Raw genomic sequence first — 24,235 nt, 5'->3', positions numbered from 1 at the left:
GGAGAGAGGCCAGGCCTGGAAGACAAAGAGCCCTCCTCCAACCACCATCTTGAGGGGGAGAGAGGCCAGGCCTGGAAGACAAACAGCCCTCCTCCAACCACCATCTTGAGGGGGAGAGAGGCCAGGCCTGGAAGACAAAGAGCCCTCCTCCAACCACCATCTTGAGGGGGAGAGAGGCCTGGCCTGGAAGACAAAGAGCCCTCCTCCAACCACCATCTTGAGGGGGAGAGAGGCCTTGCAATTTTTTGTATTGTTTTGGAATTTTATTGTACACCGCTATGATCACTGCGGAATAGCGGTCTATAAATAAAAAATATTATTAATATATTATTATTAGTAGTAGTAGTAGTATTTGTATCCCATCTTTTTCCCAGTATGAATTCACGGGACTTTGCTAATCTATATGTTTAAGTTTTTCCCTTTTATTGTTGCAGGTGACTCATTTTTGTTTGCCCCAGCTTCTCCCACTGCTCAAGCATACCACATCATATCTCCATGAAGTATTTGAATTCTATGAGGAGATACTTACATGTCGCTACCCTTACTCTTGTTTCAAAACAGTTTTTGTAGATGAAGCCTACGTTGAAGTAGCCGCTTATGCTTCTATGAGCATTTTTAGGTTAGTGTGTATAATTATTTTATCTAAAATATGGTAGTTTATGAAATACCTGGATATCCATTTACATCCCACTGTATCTTTATCTCATTGTATCTTATCTTGATAGATAGAAACTTAGATAGAAAGATAGTCAAAAATCATTGTAGGTTTTTGTTTCGTTTTTGTTTTTTTAATTATGCTTTTAATTTTTTTAAAAAAATGTAGGTTTTTGTGTCAGGAGGTAGGCAAAAACATTGTACTGATTTTTAAAAAGGAAACTAAGAACTATCTCTGAGTTCAATAAGATCTAGCATAGTCTTATTGCCCAGAGCTTGGACTAAATCTTAGCTGTGGATGTGGCAGTAATAAACTAGATTATAAGTGGGTAAGGGGTGAACCCATGAGCTGCATGCAGTCCAGACCTCCACCCCACTATCTGGTTGTTTTCTCAATTTCTAAAAAAATTGCTTTAAAATGAGCAATTGCTCTCTCTAGGGGTTGTGATTGATTTTTCCCACTGTTACTTGTTCCATTTGTGAGGACTTTTTACAGAATGAGAATAGATAAACCATCTGGTTAGGGTACATTTGGAACCCAAAAAATTGGGATGGTAGGGACAGGTGAATGTAGCCCCTGGAGCTATGGAAGTTACCCATCCTTCAGTTAGATGGAGGTCTGATTTGAATAAGGCAGTTCTTTATTCTTCCGGTTGTAGTCTCAGCCTTTGATCTAGTTCTAGTTCTAAATTTTCAATAAAATACATAACCAACTTCATGGAAGTTAGTGTTAAGAATTTTAAGTACAGTTGGCTCTCAAATTTCACAGGGGTTAGGGTTTCACAGGACCCCCGTGAAAGTGGAAAAACCACAGATGTGTCTAGGCCACACAAACCATATTTGAAACACACAAAACATTTGTGTATTGGCAGGTTGGCTGGCCTGACTGTGTGCATGTTTCTTTGCTCATTCACTCACTTGGGAGTGAGATGGGAGGAAAGGGGATGGGACAGAAGGAGGGAGAAAGGACACCTATGCCATCCCACCCACCCACCGCCTTTGTGAGTGAGGGAAAGCATGTGTCTTCCCTCCTCATACTTCCCCATCCCATCCCCTTCTCCCTGCTCAACCTTGAATGTATGAGGGTACATGCACTCCCCTATCCCATCCCTTCCTGCCCACTTGTTTGTGTGAACAAGAGAACTCACATACGCTGCCTCCTTGTGCTGCCTTAGTTCTTATCCCTGTGTCACCCCCCCACTCCACCCCGATGTGAGTGTACAAGCAATGAAATGCACATCTAGGTGGGCCCAGCCACCCCACCAATTTGATTACCTCCCAATAACACAAGTATTATGAGAGTCCTTGTTAAAAGTGGCATAGGACAGCAGTGTAGGTGGTGGGAAATACAGTAATCCATGAATAATCACTTTGTGAATAATAAATACCATCTACCATGGTAAAACTATCACGGTGTTTTCTTGGCAGAATTTGTTCAGCGCAGGTTTACCCTTGCCTTACTGAGCAGGGATTTGCAATCTGGTCCCCCAGTGTCCTAGTCCAGCACTCAAACCACTACATATTGTTTTTTTCAAGATTGATTCAGTGGCGTCACTAGGGGATGCGGATCACACCAAGTAACACCCTAAAGGGGATGACACCCCTGCTCCTCAAACACCTACCTACCTTTTGGCATAAACTAGTTGTGGCATTCATCTGCTCCCCTTTAAAATGCCTTAAGAGATGGTGGGAGTTGGGTGAACCTCAGTGGGAGGAGAAAGGAGAACCTCCAGAATGTTTTTAAATTAAATTTTTAACATTTTAAATTTTTAAAAAATAAGCATTAGAATTTTTAAAAAACAATTACCCTTTAAAATTTTCTTTACAAACATCACATTTTAACCAAATTTTTAATATGTATATGTAAATATATTTACATTGTGTTCATGATATTGTAATTTGAAGGTATAATTTTAATTTTGCTAGTTGTTTATGTCACAACTGTTAGCATGACATTCATGGGAATTATGATTTACAAGTAACATTATAGCAAAAAAGCATTATTAAGGATTCTATCTGGGAGGAGGCCAATGTGGGGAGAGTGACACCATGAGTTATCACACCAGGTGATGCCAACCCTAGTGATGTCACTGGATTGATAAGAGATTGCTTTTCTTCTGTATTTGTGTTTTAAAAACATTTTCTTAACAATAAGTATTTTTATTTTGTTTATTTAAATGGGTAGGGGGACATAACTGTTCATATGGAAGGCTTTGTTTCTGATCACTTTGTATGTACTCTGTGTTTTTAATTTAGCACAAACCTCTTGCACAGTGTAATGATAATAGATGAAACTCCACTGACCAGGAGGTGTTTGGCTCAGGCGCTAGCCCAGCAGTTCTTTGGTTGCTTTATATCTAGGATGTCTTGGTAAGTACATGTTAAATTCTATAGCTCACAGCTTTATGAGTATATCAAGAATTAGAATGCTCTCTGAAGTGTAGATCAGTGGGTTCCTTAAGAATACATAATGATACAGTGTGCCCACGTTATACACGGCTTTCAGCATGCGGGGCGCAACGGGTGGCGCATCTCATTCGCATGAATGGGCGTGTGCTGTCGTGCCGCCGCCGCATGCACAAGCCCCATTCACTTGAATGGGACTTGAGCATGCGTGGAATTTGGCTTATAGATCTCCCACGTAAGCGAAGGGCGGACTATATATAGTTGGTCTTCCATGTCTACAGAGTCAACCAGTCATGGTTCAAAAATATATATATATATATATATTTTAATTCCTGAAAAGCAAACTTTTGAGTTGTTCACCATGTCATGTAAGGCACAACATTTAACCACACCATTGTATATAATGGGGTTTAAGCATCCACAAATTTTGGTATCCATGATGGATCCTTGAAACTAACCCCACTGGATTACATATATTTATTTACTTAGATATTTAAGGTGCTTTATCCCAGGCAAAATTTAAATGAATTAAACCAGCAAAAGATATTTAAAATGAATCTCAGAAACATTGGTGCTTTGGTTTATTGTAACAAAAACGAAGCCTTGGAAGACTAAGGGCCGAAACAGATGGCCCCAAAAGGGTGGCTTGACCACCTCTTTGACCACCAGATTGGGGCCGTGGCAACCTGATCACACCTGATCCCACAAAAAAAGAAGATAATCAACATTTTTGCCCTCAAGTCCTTTCTAGGAGACAAGGCCAACATTTTCACCATATAGGGTCAAAACAGATGGCCCAAATATGCCAGGTTGGGGCTGCTATGGAGCTGCACACTGTGGCACTGCAGCAGCCCCACACCTCACCCCCAGCCTGGTATTTTCTTGGTGCAAAAAGAAGTGGCAAAAAGCTACTCCTTTTTGCAATGGGAAAAATGTGGCTTTGCTGTTGTGGGGGGAGTTTTTCAGTGCTTGTGCAGCGTCTAAACACTGTGCTGCTGGAACATTGAAAAACTGCCGCCATGTTTGCCATGGGGCAGCTTTGCAGCACATTCCCAGCATCTTTGAGGCATGCGTTGTGTGTATGCCATGGCCCCAAGGTGCTGGGAAGACACCACATTTTGCCAGTGTATTTAGCCCCATAGTAAGGCCTTCACGCACCATTTTGGGCCCTATTTTTAATAACAGAAAGTGAGCAAAAATCATTTCCTCTTCACTTCTAGTTTCAAAAAAAGCCTGTCTTTGGTTGATATTGGCCCACAGTGAGGCTAGAATGTGGTGGAAATGCCTTTCATACCGCTTGGGAGGCATTTTGGACACACACACACATAATTGACCTTATGGGACCACAAAAATTGCCTGGAGGGGGCCTCAGATATCCTTCAGATAGCAATTTCCTCACTCCTGCTTCAGTCCTTAAGGCAGGCTGAGATGCATATAGGCTCCAAAGGCTGGGTTTGCACCCTTCAACCCCTCCAAACACCTTAGACTGCCGTTTTTCTGCACCAGCCTCAAGAGTGAATCAATTTTCAGAAGCCTACAGGAGTGGTGATTCACAGTTCACAGAATATGCAAGACTCCTCATACACACACACACACACACCTCTTACTACATCAAAAGCAGCCTGCTTTGCAATACCAGAAGTAGACCTCTGAACACATCCACTTTTTATTTTAATTGTTTTTTGTTTGATTGCTTTATTTTGCATTTTTGGCAGTTAATAAGTTTCCCAGACAGTCTCAGAGGCAGAAAATTGGTCCACAGATCTATTGTGGTTACCCACCATGCTTTATGGGATGCTCCTTGAAAGGGTTAAATATGCCCCCTTTTGCTCTAAGGAAAGGAGATAGAAAGCTTCCATGGGACTCAATACATAGTGTTTTGAGTCGTGGCCTAACAAATCTATCATGGCATGAGTTTTTAAGAGGCATGACCTAGCTGTTATCAGACACACCTAAAATGAGCCTCTCATATAAGATACTTTGATATAGGACAGGACATAAATATTGGTTGGGTTGTATCTCTGTAAAATGAAAAGAACTACTAGATACATTTTTAATATAATCTTCAGAGGAAGTTTTTCATTGTTTCACTAGCTTGTGATTTTCATGCAGTCTGACTCTTTGCCAGGACACACACATCCGTTCACAGCTCATCATCTTTTATTTACTTAGGCAGGTTATCTCAGCTGCTAAAATATTTAAAATAAGAACAGAAGCTGGATTACATTAAGCAGAAGCTGCTGTTTTTTGAGTTCAGATTACTCATGAATCAAGAGATGGCATTTGTATTTTTTTCTCCTTCCAGGTCAGATGAGTGGGTGTTGAAGGGAATCTCTGGCTATATTTATGGCCTTTGGATGAAAAAAACATTTGGCGTGAATGAGTATCGCCATTGGATCAAGGAGGTAATGCACCCAGATGGACAGATATCTAAAAGCATCTGTGTGCTTTAAATCACTAGAAGATAAAATGAACAGTCTCTTTGCACATTCAAGCAGAAGCTATCACAATTAAGGTGGTGGTTACTAGCAGTCCAGATAGATTTTCTAAAGCTGTTCTAAAAAACAAACTACAGTGTTAAGGCTTGGAAAACCCTTTGCAAATTAGTTCATTTGGGTGATTATCATTTTAATCTTTTTTATTTTTGAAGCTAGTGATCAAGTTTTTTCCCCATTCTAAGATGTATATTGACAATCTATCTAGAGACAATCTAGAGAAATACACGGGGCCCTGATTGTTTGGAGAAGTCTGATATTTTGCTTGCAGCAAGATGAGTAAATTAAAATATGCTGCCGACTGGGGGAAGGCTACATTAGCTTTCTAACTGGCATTTTAAATCTTGGTGGGGAGGGAATTCTTAAATTTGAAGGAGCATACAATCATATAAGGTCCCACTTTTAATCTGAAGGTGTAGTATGCTCCAGGCACTTAGTGAGAATTAGGCCCATGTTTTAGGGGATCTACTAGTAAGTGCATAATTTTTCAGTTAGTCCAAACAGCCCATTTAACTTGAGTGTCTTCATAATTTCTAATAGTCTCTATCACTGTGTAATTAAAAGCAAAAGAAATTATTTTTAAATGGTCTTGATTTAATTTTCTGGCCCTGCCTCCTGTCTGATTTTTTTCCCTTTTAAACTTCTTCACATGTGGTGGGAATATTTGCTTTGCATTTTCTCAGCCCCCAGAAAATACCACTGCCTAGTAAGAGTTCACTCTTGTCTACTAAATGTAAAGTACCAAGCAATAGGAGGAAAATAAGGCAAGACTCCTGTCTCTTCAAGAATTGTATAGAAATCTGCCTTATATAACAAAATACCACAAACATTCTGGCAGTTCTGGACTGCATAGAAAATCAATAGTGGTAGCCAGCTTCTGGGAGCTTATCTGCCTTTGCTGATTGTTTAATTAAGGAACCCCAATAGACATCTGAGCAACTCCAGGATTCACTGAAAAACAGTTTGAAAATGTTATAGTATATAGTTGCATATATAGTCTGCTGCTCATATTTACTAACTGTAATGTGAAATAGTTGATCTTCTCAGTGTAACCAAATACATGTTTGTAAAATGAATATATCTTGTATTTCAGGAACTAGACAAAATAGTTGCATATGAACTGAAGACTGGAGGAGTCTTCTTGCATCCAATCTTTGGTGCAGGAAAAGAAAAAGACAAGTATGTTTAGTTAGGCAGTGAGTTGATTTATAAGATCGTTAACATATATGTACTTTGGGTGAATAAGGAGACTTTGGACCAAAGGTTTAATTACTTTCACTACTTAATGGTCCTATAAATTACATCTTTGGTAAATATTATTCTTGTTTGAATTACAAAATGGAAAAGTATATTTTTAACCAAATATCTGTATTAACTGTATCTGCTAAGTGGCTCAAAACCCCTTTCCAGTGAAAAGAAAACAAGTTTCATGAGAACAATGAAAATAACCTTTAATATTTAAGTTCTGCTGTTTTCACAAGTATTACAATTTTGCTAGTGGTTAGTACATATCAGCTTTCATCAAGCCTTGCAATTTTTAAAGCAGAACACATTGCAAAGTTCATTCTGTGTGGGCACATGGAGGGAAACATTTTTATCATTCAGTGACCAATGTTGAAACACTAGATCCTAACCTGAGAGTGCACAACCTTTTTTTAACCCTGAGGGCTCTATCTAGAGTCAACTGGAAGTTTGAGGTGGAATTAATGAATTAATATATGCCCTCTAACACATGCACATAGATACATTCTTACATGCATCAGACCACCCAGAGATGAGGAGGTTTAAACCTTCTTTCCATATCGGTTGAAATCTAGTGATCGGTGAGGCATGTGCATCTAGGTGAAACCTCCTTCTCCAAGATACCACCTTCTTCATCACTGTTCATCATTGTTGGTGGAAAACAGCAATATTGGAAATTGGAAAGCAGTGTTTATTTGTTTTTTGCCTGTAACCTTGTTCTAAGCTGGATTTGGGCTCTTCCAAAAGTGACTTCTCAGGGGACTACACAGGGAGCAGGGCATAGAATTCCAGGGGTATGGGTTATGTGCCCCATATTAAGTCTTTAGCTGATGACAATATGCATTTAAAAAGTATCACCAGCAAATAGGAGAATATTCAACCTAAGTTGTTTAGTGTAATGTTGTGTCTGATACCCTAGCATGAACTAGTTAAGTGATTATAACTGAGGACTGGAGAATACCTAAACATTTTTTGGTCTAATAAATACAATTGCTTTTCACTTTCTCTTGTTTTGCTGTTTGAAGCATTGAGTGCTTTGCATTTGCATTTGACCTCTGTAAATTCAAGACACTTCTATAAAATTCAGTAGTCGTATTACTTTCCTCTTATTGCCCCAAAAAGAGTTTAAGGATAACCTTTTCATTCTTCCTGGGAAAAATCACTCTGATAATACCTTCTTCAAAGTATAACCATCATAATATTCAAAGAATGCAGAATCGCCAGTGTGTCTCAGCTTGACAACTAACACAGAAGAATGGAAGTAGTTTATTTTTAATTAAAATAGTTTACTGTACCATAGTAATGCAGATTACTTGACACTGAAATATAAGTAGAAATAAAAGCAGAGGTGAATGTTCTGTATATTTCTTTAATTGCAAGTGTTTATAATAATTAATACTTGCAAGTATTATAAATAATTTATCATTAATCTTAATAAGTCTTTAATAGGTATGATCACAATTTAGTTCTCTTGATCTTAACCTTTCTGTTGTTGTTTCAGCTGTTAACTATGATGGAACTTTCCCATAAACACAAAATAATATTCCTGAAACGTTTTTTCTCACAGCCCTGCATCATATTTGCATTTCTCTATAAAACATCCTCACACATTATCATGGGAATATTACACTATGTTCCAATGCAAAGCCCATCTAGTGATGAGACTGATAGAAAACAGAATCAGCATGGAGTTCATGTTACAGGTAAGTGATTAGATAGTTATCTGAAATGTATTTATTTTTTGAATTCATATTTCAGATCATTCTACTGTCAGTAACCTTAATGAATATTGGTTGCCCAAAGGAAAAGAGAACTTATTTCCTTTCTACACAAATAACTAGTGGAGGTAGCCGTAGTTGAGAGTAAATTTTCATATTCTGGGTTTTTTCTTCACAGTAAATTTCTCTGCCTTCTTAACCATGTGATGAAATATACTTAGTCTACCAAAGCTTATGCTACCAATTTCTTTCTGTCAGTTACTCTCAAAGTTGCTACAAGATCCCTTTGCATACTGATGAGAGTAAAGGTCGAAACAGACCAATACAGTATGGTGGCTTGGGAGAAGCATGGGGGGCGCTCTGCAAGCCTCTACCCCAATTTCTCCTGAGAAGGCTGGTTGGCAGAGGAGAAAGATGGGCAAATGCTCAAGGTTTCTTCTTTGCTCAGCCTTCTGAGCAAATATAAGGTGTTGGTGATGACCTATAAAGCCCTAAATGGCTTGGGCCCAGGATACCTGAAGGACCGCCTCTCCCCGTACATTTCGTCCCGCACCCTCAGAACATCTGGGCAGTAACTACTTAGGGTGCCAGGGGCCAGGCTTACCTCCACTACGAGGAAGACATTTTCCATCACCGCCCCGGCCCTTTGGAACACGCTGCCCACAGAGCTCCGCTCGGCCACCTCCCTGGCCCAATTTAGAAGGGATCTAAAAACCCTTCTATTTCAGGCTGCATTCCCCGATTAAAGTCCAGTAGGCCTCCCTTCCTCTTTTATGGCAAGAGGACTGGCTAACGGGGCTTTTATCCTGTTTTGTTGTATCTGTTTTTAATTCTGTAATGTATAATTTGTATGTTGCACTGTTTTTATTATGTTGTTAACCGCCCTGATCTTTGGAAGGGCGGTATAAAAATAAAAATGTTATTTATTATTTATTATTTTCTCCTGAGGAGGACAGGCAAGGCTCCTCCACAATTCAACTTTGTCCTGAAGAGAGGGCTGGGCAGAGGAGGGTGGAATTAATATTATTAATTCATTATATTTAATTAAAATCTGTGGCTCGAAGAAGTTTGTGGCCCAAAGAAGTTTAACCTATTTTAATTTTGGCCCCTTCTTACTGCCGAATGAATTTCTCAGGTGGTCTCACAAGTCAAGGCTTAGATCTACTGTAATGTGAACAGGGTAACTGTGTCATATTGCTAGCACCGTTCTTTGGTTCCAGACTGGATGGACACCTCTCTGTATGATTAGCTGTTTGTATAACTGACTCTTGTGGTTTGGGCTGATTTATAACCACACCCGGAAAATGAGGTTTCCTTTTTATGTGTTAGGTTTCATGATGTGCAATCAGGCCATAGCTTAGAAAAGCTGTGGCACTTAACATTGACCTAAATGATTCAATCAGCCCACAGTGTTTTGTTTTGTTTTCTAAAAAAAATCTGGAAACACTTTAAATGAACTTAAATCTATTAGTGGCATTCTTTCTGTCAGTGTGCATGATGTAAAGAGGAAGCCACTTGGACATAAAAATACTGGAAAACGCTATGATTGATCATACCAAAAGACCATTTTAGCCTACTGTTTTGTTCATAATGTGGTAGGCAGATGTATATGGGATGCCCACAAGTTTCCCTTGGTGCCCAACAACCTGTATAGAGATACCTCTAATATTGGAGGTTAGGTATGTATCTATCACAACTATTAACTATTTATATTCTTCATGAATTTGTCTAATCATCTTTTAATAAGAAGCCTTTTAATATTTTAAGTTATGAACCATGGTGGCTAAATGGATCCTCCAGTACAGAGGCAATCTTCCTTTGAATACTAGATACTGAAAATATTAATGCATGTTTTTATTTTTGTTTTGGTCTTCCCAAAGATGAACAACTCTGGTTGGTTGCTGGTGGGAATGGAATGATGTTACTCGGATTTTAGATTGATTCTGCAACCATACTCCATATATTCAGTTTGCAAACAACATGCATATCAGAGTGAATATATGGCTGAAAAGTTGTTATTCAAAGTAGTTGTGGAAGGAAAGTCCACTTTTTAATAGGCGATAAGATTTCAAATGTGGTTGTTCTCCATTCCTCCTGCTGTGAGCCGGATACATTATGAAAGCAACACTTGAACATTATAAGCTGATTTAGGTTTGTTTTTGTTTTTTTATTTGAGCTAGATGTCCAATGATGCTATTGTCATGGGTATTACTTTGCCTATTTAGAATACTAACTAAGGCTTACTTCATTTGTAGGTTTTCAACAAACTGTTGAGTTTGGCCAGCACTGCCTCATCCCAGAAGTTCCAGTCTCATATGTGGAGTCAGATGCTTGTTTCCACATATGGGTTTTTGAAATCCATCTCTAATGTGTCTGGCAAAGACATTCAGCCATTAATAAAGCAATGGGTGTATCCTTTTTTATTCTAGCTCTGGGCTAGTAATCATGATGAAGGTGAAAAGCAGCAATGCTTTGATCCTGTTATTGAATAAACCTGGAGCATGAGAAGCACTCTTAATTTTATTTCAAGACTTTCAAAGACTGACATTTTCAAACAGTGTTCAAATTACTGTCACTCTTTTATAGGGATTAATAACAGTCCAGCTTGTTTAATTTTCAGTATTATGTTGTAGCAGAAACATTTTGTGGCAGTGTGCTCTGTTCAAAAGACACCAGGACTCTTTTTGCATTGAAGAACTTGAAGATAAGTAACCAGCCCTGGTTAAGAGGAAACCTGGTTAACATTTAATAACAGTAGATGCCAGTGTCTGTGAAGTTGTAATCTAACACAAATTTAAGCTGTGAAACTGTTGGGTTGAATTCCAGAAGGTCACACTTTGGGTACTGGTGGCATGTGATCTTATCACCAAGTATTTTCAGAAATACATGTCAAATGGTGGAAAACTGTGCAGTCTGTAGCATTTTTCACCATGTGAATTCCAAACACACCAGCATGGTTTCAAAAGACGTATGCACTAGTAATTGAGTTTACTTCGGTAGTAGAGGAGACGTACTGAAGGTATGGATTCAGTTGGTAATCTGGTTGGCAGTCTGCACTTTTAGTAATATTTCAATTCACTTTGAAATTTCAAAAGACATAAGCACAGGTAGACAATAGACAAAAAGAAGCAATATCTGATATTTCCATAGGAGAATATTCAGAATGGTGGATTTTAGATATAGGTCAGACCATATATATATAAGAAGAATCATGTTTCCATAAAGTTCTATATGGTGGATAGAGGAACCTTAAAAAGGGCCATCCATTGTAAATATACACATCAATGATCAGTTTGGTAGCAGCAGTGCATAAACCTTTTTTAAAAAAACATTATTTCACTTCACTTCCAAACTCCTGAATAAAGACAGTACAAGACTTAAGGAATACAAGACTTAAAGCAGGAAGACTTCATTAGTGAAAGTCAATCCCATGTAATCATTACTTTAGTCTTTAATTTGAAGTATGCATTATATAGCTTTGAAAAAATCAACTTTTTTGTCTCTGGATGGTGTGTAGGACCAATGCACGATGTAGGATATCTCTCCTCATGCCACTCTAAAAACATGGAATCTTCGGCTGTTTTCACTGCTGATTCCTCTGTTCCTCCTTCGGTTTTTTAAATCTTGTTTTGCCAGCCCTAGAACTATTTGGGTCCCTTCCTTCTTATTCCAACTATTTCCACTTTCTCTTGTTGTTATCCTCATTTAAATTCCTGTCTTTACTTACATTTCAGTTATTTACTCTTCACATTTTTGTATTTTAAAAGATTTTCCCCACTATCTTTTAACTCTTAATTACAGTGACTTCCATGTAGTTAATAGTTTAGCCTTTAATTTTAAATGTGCATTAGCTGGCTTTAACAAAATTTGACTTTTATTCTAGAGATGAAGATAGATTTAACCATTCCCTTTTTATACTAGAACAAACTAATTATACATATACATTTATATAGTAATTATTATAAATACTCCTGATATTTTTCAAAGACAGCATGAAAGTTTGGAGGAGAACCTTAAGGACAAGTTCTAGCTTATTGTGGAAGTGGAGAGACTACTTTAGGAATAGGAACTGTTATTGAAGAATGCAGATCTTAAAATCTCTGTTTGCATTGTATAGTGTTTCTAATTGTAATGATAGGCATTGTTCATTATGAACATTTTTGTTCACACCTGGTGATAGGGATATTGTTGTATTTCTGCAAACTTGGGGAATTGATTGTTCATGAGTGGCATATTTTTCCTATTCAGTTTGACAGAGATCAGAGTGGTGTGGTAAAATTTTATGGCAGTTTTGCATTTAATAGGAAAAGAAATGTACTTGAGTTAGAAATAAAACAGGATTATACATCTCCTGGAACACAGAAATATGTGGTAAGTTTAGTTTTTTTCCACATCTTATTGAAATTTGTCCGTTTATTACATATATGTGGTGATATTGTCATTGAATTTAGCGAGCATCTTGTTTAGTATTATAAGCTGTAAATGGCAGACTGGAGTTAGTGACCCATTATTACTTTGCATACTTTGTTGTTAAGTACTTTTGCTTCATTCATATGGGTTAGGGATCCATGGGCCCTTTCCAGAAGGGCCTTTTAGTACGTACTGTGTATGTAGTAGGGTTGGCTGGGGGCGTCTCTTTCAGACGCCCCCAACCCTAATACGTACAAAATGACGGCACCCATTCTACATGGGCGCCGCCATTAGGACATCATGACCGCGCCGCCTCCAAATGGGGCGGCGCGGATGTGACATCCTGGTGCCGCGGAAAGATGCCTGTGGTGTCCTTTCCATGGCGCAGGAAGTTGCTCCGAAACGGAGCTCCTTCCTGGGTTTGTGGCGCTGGCGCAGCCTTTACACAGCTGCGCCAGCATCACAAAAGAGAAAGGGGCCAAGTGGCCCCTTTCTCCTTTCCCTGCCGCTGTTGGGGTGTCCTTGGGGCTTGAAGCCCCAAGGACACCCCCTTTCCAGGCCACGGGAAGCGGCCTTTTGCCGCTTCCCGCAGCCTGGAAAAGCGGCACATCGGGGCCTCAGGGCTGCCGCTGTGGCAGCTGAGGTCCCAATCTGTCGGGGAAAGGGGCGGGTACAGGCCTTTGGGCGGTCTGTAACGCACCATAGTTACTTTAAAAACTTTGTTGCAAGTTATAAATATCTTGAGAGTCCCTTTATTAATTAATTTAAAAAGATTTATTAATATAAGCTATACAGCTGGCCGTGAAAGCCTGCGACTTCACATTTTGCATGCAGTGTTGGATCACACTTGTAGGTAACATTTTTGTTTACTAATTTTCTGTCATTCCCAAAGTTTGAATCGGCTCTTGAAAAGTTTGATACAGGGATATATAACTGGATGAATTCTTGCCTTCTTTGTTTGCAGTTTCCATGGCAAAAATGTTATATATAAAATGCAAAATAATGGGGAAATGGAGTTGTACCTAATATGCTTTGGTGAGCACAGAGGCTGTGTAGTGTAGTGGCTAGAATATTATATTTTTGTATGGAAATCCCAGATTGAAATGTCCACTTACCCCTAAAGTTTATTGGGGTAGCTCAGGCAAGCCAATTTCTATCAATTTAGCCTCTGTAGTAAGAATGTCATTCAGATCTGTAAGTGTCAGAGCTTGCTTTCCAATATATTAAGTAATTTGTATTGATTGTATCTTTAAAATGATTATTCTGATAATATTTTCCTTAGGGGCCTCTCAAGGTGACAGTACAAGAGCTTGATGGATCTTTTAACCACACACTTCAGATAGAAGAAAATAGCCTTAAACATGACATACCTTGTCACTCAAAGAGCAGGCGGTATGTTTTTGATCAGCTTTGTAATATGGTTTGTGAAAAATATATATGCATATAATAACCGTTGCTTGCTTTCATATTTTCTGGGCCACTCCTGTTGGTTATGTCAGCAGCATGGAGATTCTTGCTTCCCATTTGGCACCATCAGAGATCTCATGCCATGCATGAGGCTCCTACACTTGGGCTCCTCCTAATGCCAGTATTCTCTTCCATTCTGATCTGAAGCTCCTAATATTGCTCCAACAGGCTGAAAATAAATTGTAGTGTGGTAATACCACCATTGTAATACCAGAATATTACTTGTGTGAAAGTCTTTGTTCAATGAGACGTGGGCTTAAAACTCCAGCCTCAGGAATAAAAGTTTAGGGAGAGTTGAAAAATTCAGCTTTCATCTGATGGCTTAACCATGCTGGATACTGATTGCATTGAGTGGGTAAACAGTATGAGTAATGGGAGGCATTCATGAATCTACCAGGAAGTAGAAGGTATGGAACTTAACAGAGAAATAAATCCCTGAAAGGAGAATTGGCAAAAAATATTTGGAGACATCTGATTAAGTGAATTTTTGTTGGCTTACCTTAGCCACCGTTTCTCTTGCTTTTGTTAAAAAAAATTATTCTCTAATTAAAGAATAGTGGGGAAGACAGTAATTTTAATATACTGTACATGTCGTCTTTTTTAAAATGCAGAAATAAGAAGAAAAAGATTCCTCTAATGAATGGAGAAGAAGTGGACATGGATCTTTCTGCCATGGAGTAAGTTGATGCCTGAAAACACCTCTTCTGCAGAGGATTGTTCTGAGCATATACTAGTCCCAATCCAGCCTTCCATTCCGCCTATCACTAAGGCATTGTTACTTGCCTGTTTAGATGTTCCCTCCTCTTTGTCTCGCCAAACAGCACTCTGCCAGCCAGCTCTGAACAGCAGAATGTTTAGTGTGTTCTGGATGAGCGGCAGAAGGCATTCAGCATTTTGGGATACCAAATAGTTCTATGGATCCTGCAGTTATCAATATGCTAATAATAGCGTTCATATGGAATAATGTCAGTGTGCTATAGATGATCTTTGTGATGAAGACTATTATGCAGCCTTAGAGTTGAGTAACAAAGACTGAGTAATCCCTGACTATTTTCCTGCTGTCTTCCTGAAGTAGCTACATCAGTGACCTTGTAACAGAGGCATGAAATATCTGCTCTAGCAGGCCACTTCTTATATTCTTTCTTAGCGCATGAAGGGAGAGAGAGGCTGAAGCCTCCTCCCACCCGCAAATACACTAAACATACAGTTATTACACATTACAAAAGTTCTGCTTTGCAAGCACTTCTATGCAGATATAGGCACAATCTAATACAGTGCGCCCTTGGCTTACGCGGGGATCCATTCCCCTCCCCCCCTCCCCCCGTAAGCCAAATATTGCATTTGCTCGAGCCCCATTCAAGTGAATGGGGCTCGAGCACGTGGTGGCAAGGCGGCGCATACACACCACGGGCACACACACCGTTCATTTGAATAGGACGCGCTGCCCCTTGCGCCCTGCACACGGCTCTACATGGCTTTTCACATGAGCTCAAAGCTACGTATAGCGCGCCCGCGTATAACGCAGGTGCACTGTATATAGATCACTAGGATTCACAATTTTAGGTACACACACTCATATATGCTGGGAAACTCCATATACAGTACATCTGCTGACTTACTTCAGATAATAAGAATCCAGTTGTCACTTAAGTTCTTCTGGCAGACTTCCCATAGACAGGTGATTGGCCAATCTGTGAACAAAATGCTGGTCTAGCTATCTCATCCTTTATTCTGCTCCAGCACACTCTTCTTATGTTTTTAGATATAATGCCAAGCCAGAGTTTGACAGTTGGGAGCATCTCATGTGCTCATGCTCTTTCTCCATTCTGCTTTTATCTAATCATATTTTGCCACTATACTTGAATTGACCAGTATACATTGCAGCACATGTCAAAACACAGGTTGAAGTAGGTTTGCAAGTTATGGTTTGGAGTAAAGATGCTGACTGTAGCTTCATGTTTGGATGTCATGGCAAAGTGTGGTTAATGAAATTTAAGAAGTGGAGAGAAGAAAGAAGAGGGTGCTTGGATTTCTGGGAATATTCCTCATAACCAAATAATAATTTGAACACTAATTTTATATTAAGTCATCAAAGAATCTTCCTATGTAGTTGATATTTGTTGCTTATGTTGTGCTGTTGGAGTGCATAGTGCTTTACAGAGTCCCAAGGTCCTTGCCCAAAGGAAGCAATGCCGGAAGGGAGAAAGACATAAACAGGAAAACAGTATACAGTGGCTTCAATTGCAGATGTTATGATTATAAGTATGTTATTGTTGTGTTGCTCTAACATGTTTCCAGCTTAAGGTGAACCTATCACAGAGTTCTTTTGACAATGTTTGTTCAGAGGGGGTTTGCTTTTGCCTTCCTCTCAGACTGTGAGAGTGTTGACTTGCCCTAGGTCATCTAGTGAATTTCCATGGCTGCGCAGGGATTTGAACCCTGGTCTCCAAACTCATAGTCCAGTGCTCGAAGCATGTGTTTGCAATATATTTTTCTCCAGAAGTGCCTCCTTGGAAGAAGTTTTTGAAGTTTGAAGCAGACCTTAAGTTTGGTATCTTGGAAGGTACTGCCAGTTTGTAAGCGACTCTGTTATATTTCAGATTGCATTGTTAGAGATACCATATTAAAGATAACTGAACTGTTATCTCTTGATTTTGCAGAGCAAGAGAAAAAATACAGAATAAAGTTTTAAGGGTTTTTTAATATCATATTTAGCAGCCGTCATGTTAAAATGTTACCATTAATCATGCCAGTTTGCTGCATTTTAAGCCTTAGTGCCAGTTTTGATAATCTTTTCTAGTGCTGATTCCCCCTTACTCTGGATAAGAATAGATCCGGACATGTCTGTGTTAAGAAAGGTAGAATTTGAACAGGCTGACTTCATGTGGCAGTATCAGCTCCGATATGAGAGAGATGTGGTTGCACAGGAGGAATCCATTTTGGCCCTCCAGAAGTTCCCCACTCCAGCATCACGGCTTGCGCTGACCGACATACTCGAACAAGAGCAGTGTTTCTACCGAGTGAGGATAATGGCATGCTTCTGTCTTGCAAAGGTGAGAAGTGGCCATGTCATGAGAAAGCTTTGTGAGAGTGTGACCCTGTTTCTAGAAATCTTCAAAGCAGCAAATTACAGTATACAATTAGGTTGTTCATGAATAATCTAAGCAATTTCAAAAAAATAGCAATAGCAAGTACGTTTCTATACTGCTTATCAGTACACTGCAGCACTCCCTAAGCCCTGAATAGCTTGATATTCACTGTTGGGGTGGGGAAAGATACAAAAAACAAACAAACAAAAAAAGAACAAAATACTATTGTCTTTAAAGCTTGAAAAGCTAAGGTTTATTTATTTTTCTCTATTTGAACAAATACTGTATAAGTATTCTATCTTTGGTTTAATAAAATAGCTAGTATGATGTTTCCAGGCTTATGGTTTGTTCCATGTCTTTGAGTCTCTTAAGTACATTGGCTTAATTTACACTACCTTGTCCTCCATGTATGGAAATAAAGAAGATCACACACCCCTCCATGTATATATTGTCAACTGCAATGCAGAGAATTGCACAAATTGTTCTATATTCATGACAAGTAATTCATTTCTTTAGCATCTTAAAATAATTATGGGCACTTATCTATAATTATCATCATTGATTTGAGAAACAAAAATACACTTTACAGTTTCAAACCCTAAATATATTTTCACCTTTTAGTAATAGAATAAGAGTTTAATCTTTGCTCCTTGACTGGTTCAGTATCCAGCCTTATAGTTGTATTTACCAAGTATTTATAAATGATTGATGTGAAAAGAAAATTACATTATTATTTTTTTCAGTAAAAGGAAATTAGAAAAAAACCTTTCACAATGTAACTAAGATAACAGACAGTTGAAATAAGTTCCTTCATTTTTCATTAATCCTCAGGAACAAGATAAATTTTTAAAGACACTTTTACAGACAACCCAACTCCATGTCATTTTTGCTAGAAAATTCTTTTGGGGCCCTGGAAATCTGAGGACGTCGTGAAATTTTCATACTGACTCTAAAAATCTGCTGACCTCCATGGTTCATTTGAGAGCAATGCAACACAGAGCTTTTAGTATACAGTATTAGTATAAAAAGAAGCAAGCATTAGTACTAGAAAGCAGTCTATGATGAAGATAATATATTTCTGGCTAGCAGTAGGAAAGTAGTGTAGTTATAAAGTAGAAATATTATATTTAATGGAACTTTGCATCAACAAGAAATGTGAACGGGTCACAGCTATAAATTCAGAAGTACTTTAAAATCAGTATTTCATCTGGATCACACTGTGTTATTTTGCAGCTTCTAAATGCATGTTTTCAGTTAACCTAAACAGACACAAACTCTCACTTAAACTATGCATTCCAATGTGACCAGGCCCCCCCCCCTTTTTTTTTTTTGTATGGGTTTTTTGGGGGGGCGGGGACGGTTGAGCTATTATCCAGATGAATGAGCTGTTAGTAAGGCACTGAAGTAGTGAGTCTAAAGGGGGAATAAATCTTCCTAAAACTTTCTGTGAGGTCTTACATCACAGAAAATGATAGCCTATGATCTCCTGCAGTGCTCTGTGGACAAATGTAACAAACATTAATTTCGTTAAGCCTTTATTAGTGTATAAAATAGACTTCTTAAATCAGGATGTTGGGCAAATTTTGCTTCAGTAAACCATTTATTACATTTGTTTCACTGCTATCTTTGCTTTTTGGCTATAGCTTTAAGCTAGATGGGATTCTAAATTGTCTATTCCTCTTTGGGTGGTCTTATGCTCCCAGGGTGGCTGGGACATGTTTAAAATTTGCATTGAGGTTATTGGCAGGGTAAATTGAGGAAACTGGCAGTACTGATGCCTTTCCCATAACTAGCTTCTGTGGGGATAGATTATATGACTGTAACTGCTGGGGAAGGAGGGATTCATCTGAAATGTAATTGGGAGAAAGACAATTAAAACCTGGTATTTATTGTGGAAGGATAATTAGTTGCAGATGAACTATAGATTAATAACTCTTTCCACATACTGTAGATCAAATATATAGAGGCTATGGTGGTGAAAGGCTGTCTGAGTTTGCGGAATGTATTCATTTGGAGCTTTGGTTTTCAAATTGAGTTCACACTCCAGGATTTCTTGAAAGCCTTTTAGGTTCCTCAGTGACAAAATTGCTAATGTTAGAAAAGCAACTTGACAGCTGCTGTTTGCTCTTACCAATCTTTCCCTGCTATTCACAAGTAACCAGAAGTATTAAGTTTGATCTAAGCACAAAGCTTGACTTGGCACCCTACAAAAATTGATTGTAGGTACCAGGATGCCCTCCAAAATAATTTGTAGATGCACAAGAGCTACATAACAGGCAATGTAATGGTAAGAATATATGGAAAATAATGATTTAGAACATTTTAGTGGTCTGTGGATCAGTGCTAGTCCATGATGCCAGTCTATGCAAGTTACCAGGAAAGACAAAAACAGTTGTAACACATGGACACAAATATGGTACCTGTATCTGGGACATTAGGGGGGGAAATGCTAGTCCTCCATGTCAGAAAGCCAAATTTATAGCAATCCTTTATTACATAGTTACAGATCTTGCTTTCCTATTGTTGCACTCTCTCTCTCTCTCTCTCTCTCTGTCACACACACACGCACAGAGGTTTGAAAATAAATGTCATGAACAAAGGAGCTGGCTTTGAGTAAGGGATTGTGGGCCAAACTTTGCATTGTTAGTAATGTGGCTTCTCTTTCCATCCTTAATGATATAGATTGCAAATTTTATGGTGAGTACTTGGACAGGACCACCAGCTATGAAGTCTCTTTTCACTCGCATGTTCTGCTGTAAAAGTTGTCCAAACATTGTGAAAACCAATAACTTCATGAACTTTCAGAGCTACTTTCTGCAGAAGGTAAAAGGTCATCTGCTGTCTCACTGTATTTTTCTGAACATGATAGATTACTGTAGAAGAGCCAGGTTCAAGGGTGGAATAGAGTAGTGGATGCAAAAATAGAAAAACTTTAGCTATTGGATATATTTGCCAGAATAAAGGCAGTACTTTTTTAAAGATAAATAAATCTTTAGCCAGCAGTGAAAATAGTATGTAAAGGTCAGTGTCGCATCTGTCTCAAGAAATACAGAGGTATCTCCCCCTCCCCCCAAACTTAAAGAAATCAAGGCTTTTGGGAGAGCATGATGTTATGCTGGAAGATTTATAAAATGGTAGTCTTTCCCCCTCTTTCTTTTATGGCTCATGAAGCACCCCAGGAGATCCACAATGCTGCCCCTCAACTTCTCATTTTTTTTAAAAAAAATTCCAGACCAATTTTTGGGCAATTTGTCACCTCTAAATTACCAAAATCCACTACCTCCTGCCTGCAAATGAGGTTGTTTAACTCACCTATTCTCATGTAACTACGTAAGCTATGCTGATAAAACAATCCAAATTGGCCAAAATGGCAACTGGTAGTGAGATCACATCTCTTCTGGTGCACACAGCATGCATGGGCATAGCCTATGTGTCATGGGGGTGAAAATTGGCCTTTCCCACCCATGACTTAATGGAATTAAGTACCTTGAGATGTAATGATGGCCAGCATGTTTGACCACTTTTCAAAATATTAGATAAATAAATGAGGTCATATCAGTAGCTATCAGTCATGATTACTAAGTGAAATGTTTATGTCTGGATGCAGCACATTACTGGCTACTGAATGCAAAATGTTGATGTCTGTTTCTGGGGTTTTGGGACAACTGTTGTAGAAAACATATTGGACTACAGTGGTGCCTCGGGTTACGAAATTAATTCGTTCCGCGGCCGCTTTCGTAACCCGAAAAGCCTTCGTAAGCCGAATTGCCATAGGCGCTAATGGGGAAAAGCCGCGTTTCGTGCGAAAAAGCCGAAAAAAGCACCAAAAATTTTCTTCGTATCCCGAAAAAACATTCGTAACCCGGAACAATGATTTCCTATGGGATTTTTTCGTATCCCGAAAATTTCGTAACCTGGGTATTTCGTATCCCGAGGTACCACTGTAGTAGGAATTCTGTTCAGAACCTGCAGAGCAATTTTTGATACTTAATTCTCAGGTTTCTGTTCTACCACATTATCATCTGGATCCCATATTTTAATTTGTGTTCTTACATGACACCAATTTTACTGTTGGAGGGGATAACTAGTGAAATTCACTGGGCAGTGTGTCACAAGAAAGGTAGAACTAATGTTCCTTTTCACTGATTTTGTACCTGAATTATAGTAGTTCTTCATTAATCTTGATCTTTTTTCACAGACAATGCCTGTTGCGATGGCCTTGCTGAGAGATGTTCATAATTTGTGTCCTAAAGAGGTTTTAGCATTCATTCTAGACTTAATCAAGTACAATGACAATAGAAAAAACAAGGTAAAGCATTTTTTCACACATCAGTATTTTCTGTTTGCAGCTTTGTTATTCCCGTGAATGATCAGTTTCACACCCTGGGAGTGATCCCTGGTCTGCCTTTGGTCCTCAGTGCCAAAATGTGGCCAAAAATGCCTTTGCACAGGTTTGCGGCAGCTAACTGGGAAAGGAGATTTGGTCACAAACATCTACCACATATGATTGAATACCACTCTATGAGAAGTGTTCAGAAACTTCATCTAGTGCAAAATACAGTGTTCAAAATGTTGGCTGGGCTCTACTTCATGGAGCAGATGACTTAGACATTATGCAAGCTGCCTCAATTTTCAACTCATTTCTGCATACAAAGTAGATTTTTGGTGATTAACTGTGAACAAATCCTAAATGGTTTGGAGTGACATTATTTTCAGAAGCAACTTCTCCCACAGCAATCAGACCACTCTTAATTGTCACTGGAGTCCTTATTCCATGTTGCTTTGTCTTCAAAGATGTGATTGATCTGGATATGGAACAAGGCCTTGTCACTGGTAGTGCCAAGGATGTGGAACAGCTTTTATCAGGAAGCCTGGCTGGCTGTTGTAGCTGAAAGCAGGATATAAATCAAGTAGTTAATACATTCCTTAGAGTCATTCTTTCATCTAGGCTCATGTCTTTGTCTTCATTAAAGGCAGTGGCATTTATCCATACCTAAACAATGACAGTATTCTTAATTAAGGAAGCATGTTTTGTGTGTGTGTGTGTGTGTGTGTGTGTTGTGGCTGTTGCTTTTTTTAAATGTTCCATTCTATGTTGCTTGTTATCTTAAGTTTTGATTTTGGAATACAGTTTTCAGACAACTATTATCGTGCTGAACTGATAGATGCATTAGCAAACTCTGTAACTCCTGCAGTCAGTGTGAATAATGAAGCCCGGACCCTGGACAATCTAAATCCGGATGTGCGCCTTATTCTTGAGGAAATTACTAGGTTCTTAAACATGGAAAAACTGCTACCCAGTTACAGACACACCATTACAGTCAGGTATGATACAAAAACATCTTGAATTTCTGCAAACATAAATCTGAAAAAAGAAGGCAAATTCTATTTTGATATTATGGAGTTTTTTGTTTTTCTACATCCTATTTTGTAGTTAATATTGATGGAGACATTCTGATCTTGCACAGTGTAGCTTTTAATTAGTTTGCACTATTGTCAATAAACACAAGAGCTAGTAGATAGAGGGGAGATTTAATAGGCGCCTAGAAAATCCTTCTATAAACACTGTTTTGAGGGGGGGGGAAATGCCTCGTTAGGCCTGTCTACAACAAGAACATTTGTATTACTTGAAATCACATCTTTATTTTCTTTTGATCTCAAATAACAAAAGGTTAGAGTGCATGGAGGTTTAATGTAGAGGAGCTAAAACATTCTTTGTAACTTGTGCAAATGCAGTTGTAGTACACGAGTCACTCCACACCCTGCACAAGGCAGTCCACATTGGTAAAGTACAGATGACTGGGGTGTAGGCCAGCAACAGAGAAGTGCCAAACATGGAACAGCACACACAAGAGGGGAAGCAATGGAAGATACAAGAGACTAGATATTCTTAATACTTATGTAGATGTATATTTGCTTCTTAATTTTAGCTTAATATGGATTGGATCTTCTCATCCGGTTTATGTTATATTAGATAGTATACTGAAGAAAGTGAAGGGCCCAAGGCTCCTAAATCTTCAGAACTGTTCAGAACTGACTTCTTTCATTTATGTCACTCTTTTGCAAAAATCTTAGGCAGCTCAAGCTTATTATATTCATTTAGCACAATTTAGAAATTGTGATTTTCATCGTCAGATTGCTATGATGCTACAAAAATGGCTTGTTTTATGATAACAAATTCAGAATTTACAAAATATGTTTTTTTCTTTCTCTTCCTTCTTATGCATAGCTGTTTGAATGCCATTCGTGTACTGCAGAAGAATGGACATGTTCCAAGTGACCCTGCAGTCTTCAAATCCTATGCAGAATATGGACACTTTGTGGATATACGAATAGCAGCTTTAGAAGCAGTCGTGGACTACACAAAAGGTTACAGGGTTTTTTATTTACCATTCAGTTCATGCCCATACAGACTTAAATTATCTTTATAAGTTTCTTATATTTGTATAAAGGCCTGTTCCCTGTTTTCTTTCCCAGTCTTCCAATATTATGTTAAACTTTCGAATTATCAACAGATACAGATTGGATTTGTACAGTACAGATGGGAACAGATCTTCTGTCTTAATAGCTAGGACCACTCTGGTGAAAATAGTCAAACTGACATAGAGGAAACAAGAAAAAAAGTGCAAGGACCCAACAGTGGGAGGCAAAAAAACTTGCACAGGCAGCAAGTAAAAGGGAACCATGGTCTGCGATGTCTCTACACTAATGCACAGAGCATGGGAAATAAGCAAGATGAACTCGAACTCCTAGT

General features: G+C 38.7%; 1 protein-coding gene across 2 annotated transcripts in view; it reads left to right on the top strand.

The window, feature by feature from the left end:
- The window catches only part of LOC121927830 (transcription initiation factor TFIID subunit 2), a 41,234-nt gene extending 17,207 nt beyond the window's left edge, over positions 1 to 24,027 (top strand). Inside the window, exons 6-19 of one of the 2 annotated variants that reach the window (XM_042461762.1) lie at positions 435 to 619; positions 2,911 to 3,024; positions 5,366 to 5,465; positions 6,649 to 6,734; positions 8,365 to 8,500; positions 10,771 to 10,925; positions 12,772 to 12,886; positions 14,208 to 14,317; positions 15,004 to 15,069; positions 17,193 to 17,445; positions 20,164 to 20,304; positions 21,680 to 21,790; positions 22,613 to 22,806; positions 23,711 to 24,027. In XM_042461762.1, the coding sequence (XP_042317696.1) occupies positions 435 to 619; positions 2,911 to 3,024; positions 5,366 to 5,465; positions 6,649 to 6,734; positions 8,365 to 8,500; positions 10,771 to 10,925; positions 12,772 to 12,886; positions 14,208 to 14,317; positions 15,004 to 15,069; positions 17,193 to 17,445; positions 20,164 to 20,304; positions 21,680 to 21,790; positions 22,613 to 22,806; positions 23,711 to 23,912 (1,968 nt within the window). In that variant the 3' untranslated portion in view covers positions 23,913 to 24,027. The remainder of the gene's footprint in view (positions 1 to 434; positions 620 to 2,910; positions 3,025 to 5,365; positions 5,466 to 6,648; positions 6,735 to 8,364; positions 8,501 to 10,770; positions 10,926 to 12,771; positions 12,887 to 14,207; positions 14,318 to 15,003; positions 15,070 to 17,192; positions 17,446 to 20,163; positions 20,305 to 21,679; positions 21,791 to 22,612; positions 22,807 to 23,710) is intronic. The other variant, XM_042461763.1, reaches the window with a different exon arrangement.
- The last annotated feature ends 208 nt before the right edge of the window (positions 24,028 to 24,235 follow it).

This window comes from Sceloporus undulatus, chromosome 4 (assembly GCF_019175285.1).
Source record: "Sceloporus undulatus isolate JIND9_A2432 ecotype Alabama chromosome 4, SceUnd_v1.1, whole genome shotgun sequence".
In the NCBI taxonomy this organism is placed as follows: Eukaryota; Metazoa; Chordata; class Lepidosauria; order Squamata; family Phrynosomatidae; genus Sceloporus; species Sceloporus undulatus.
This window is presented reverse-complemented; position numbering and strand designations above follow the sequence as displayed.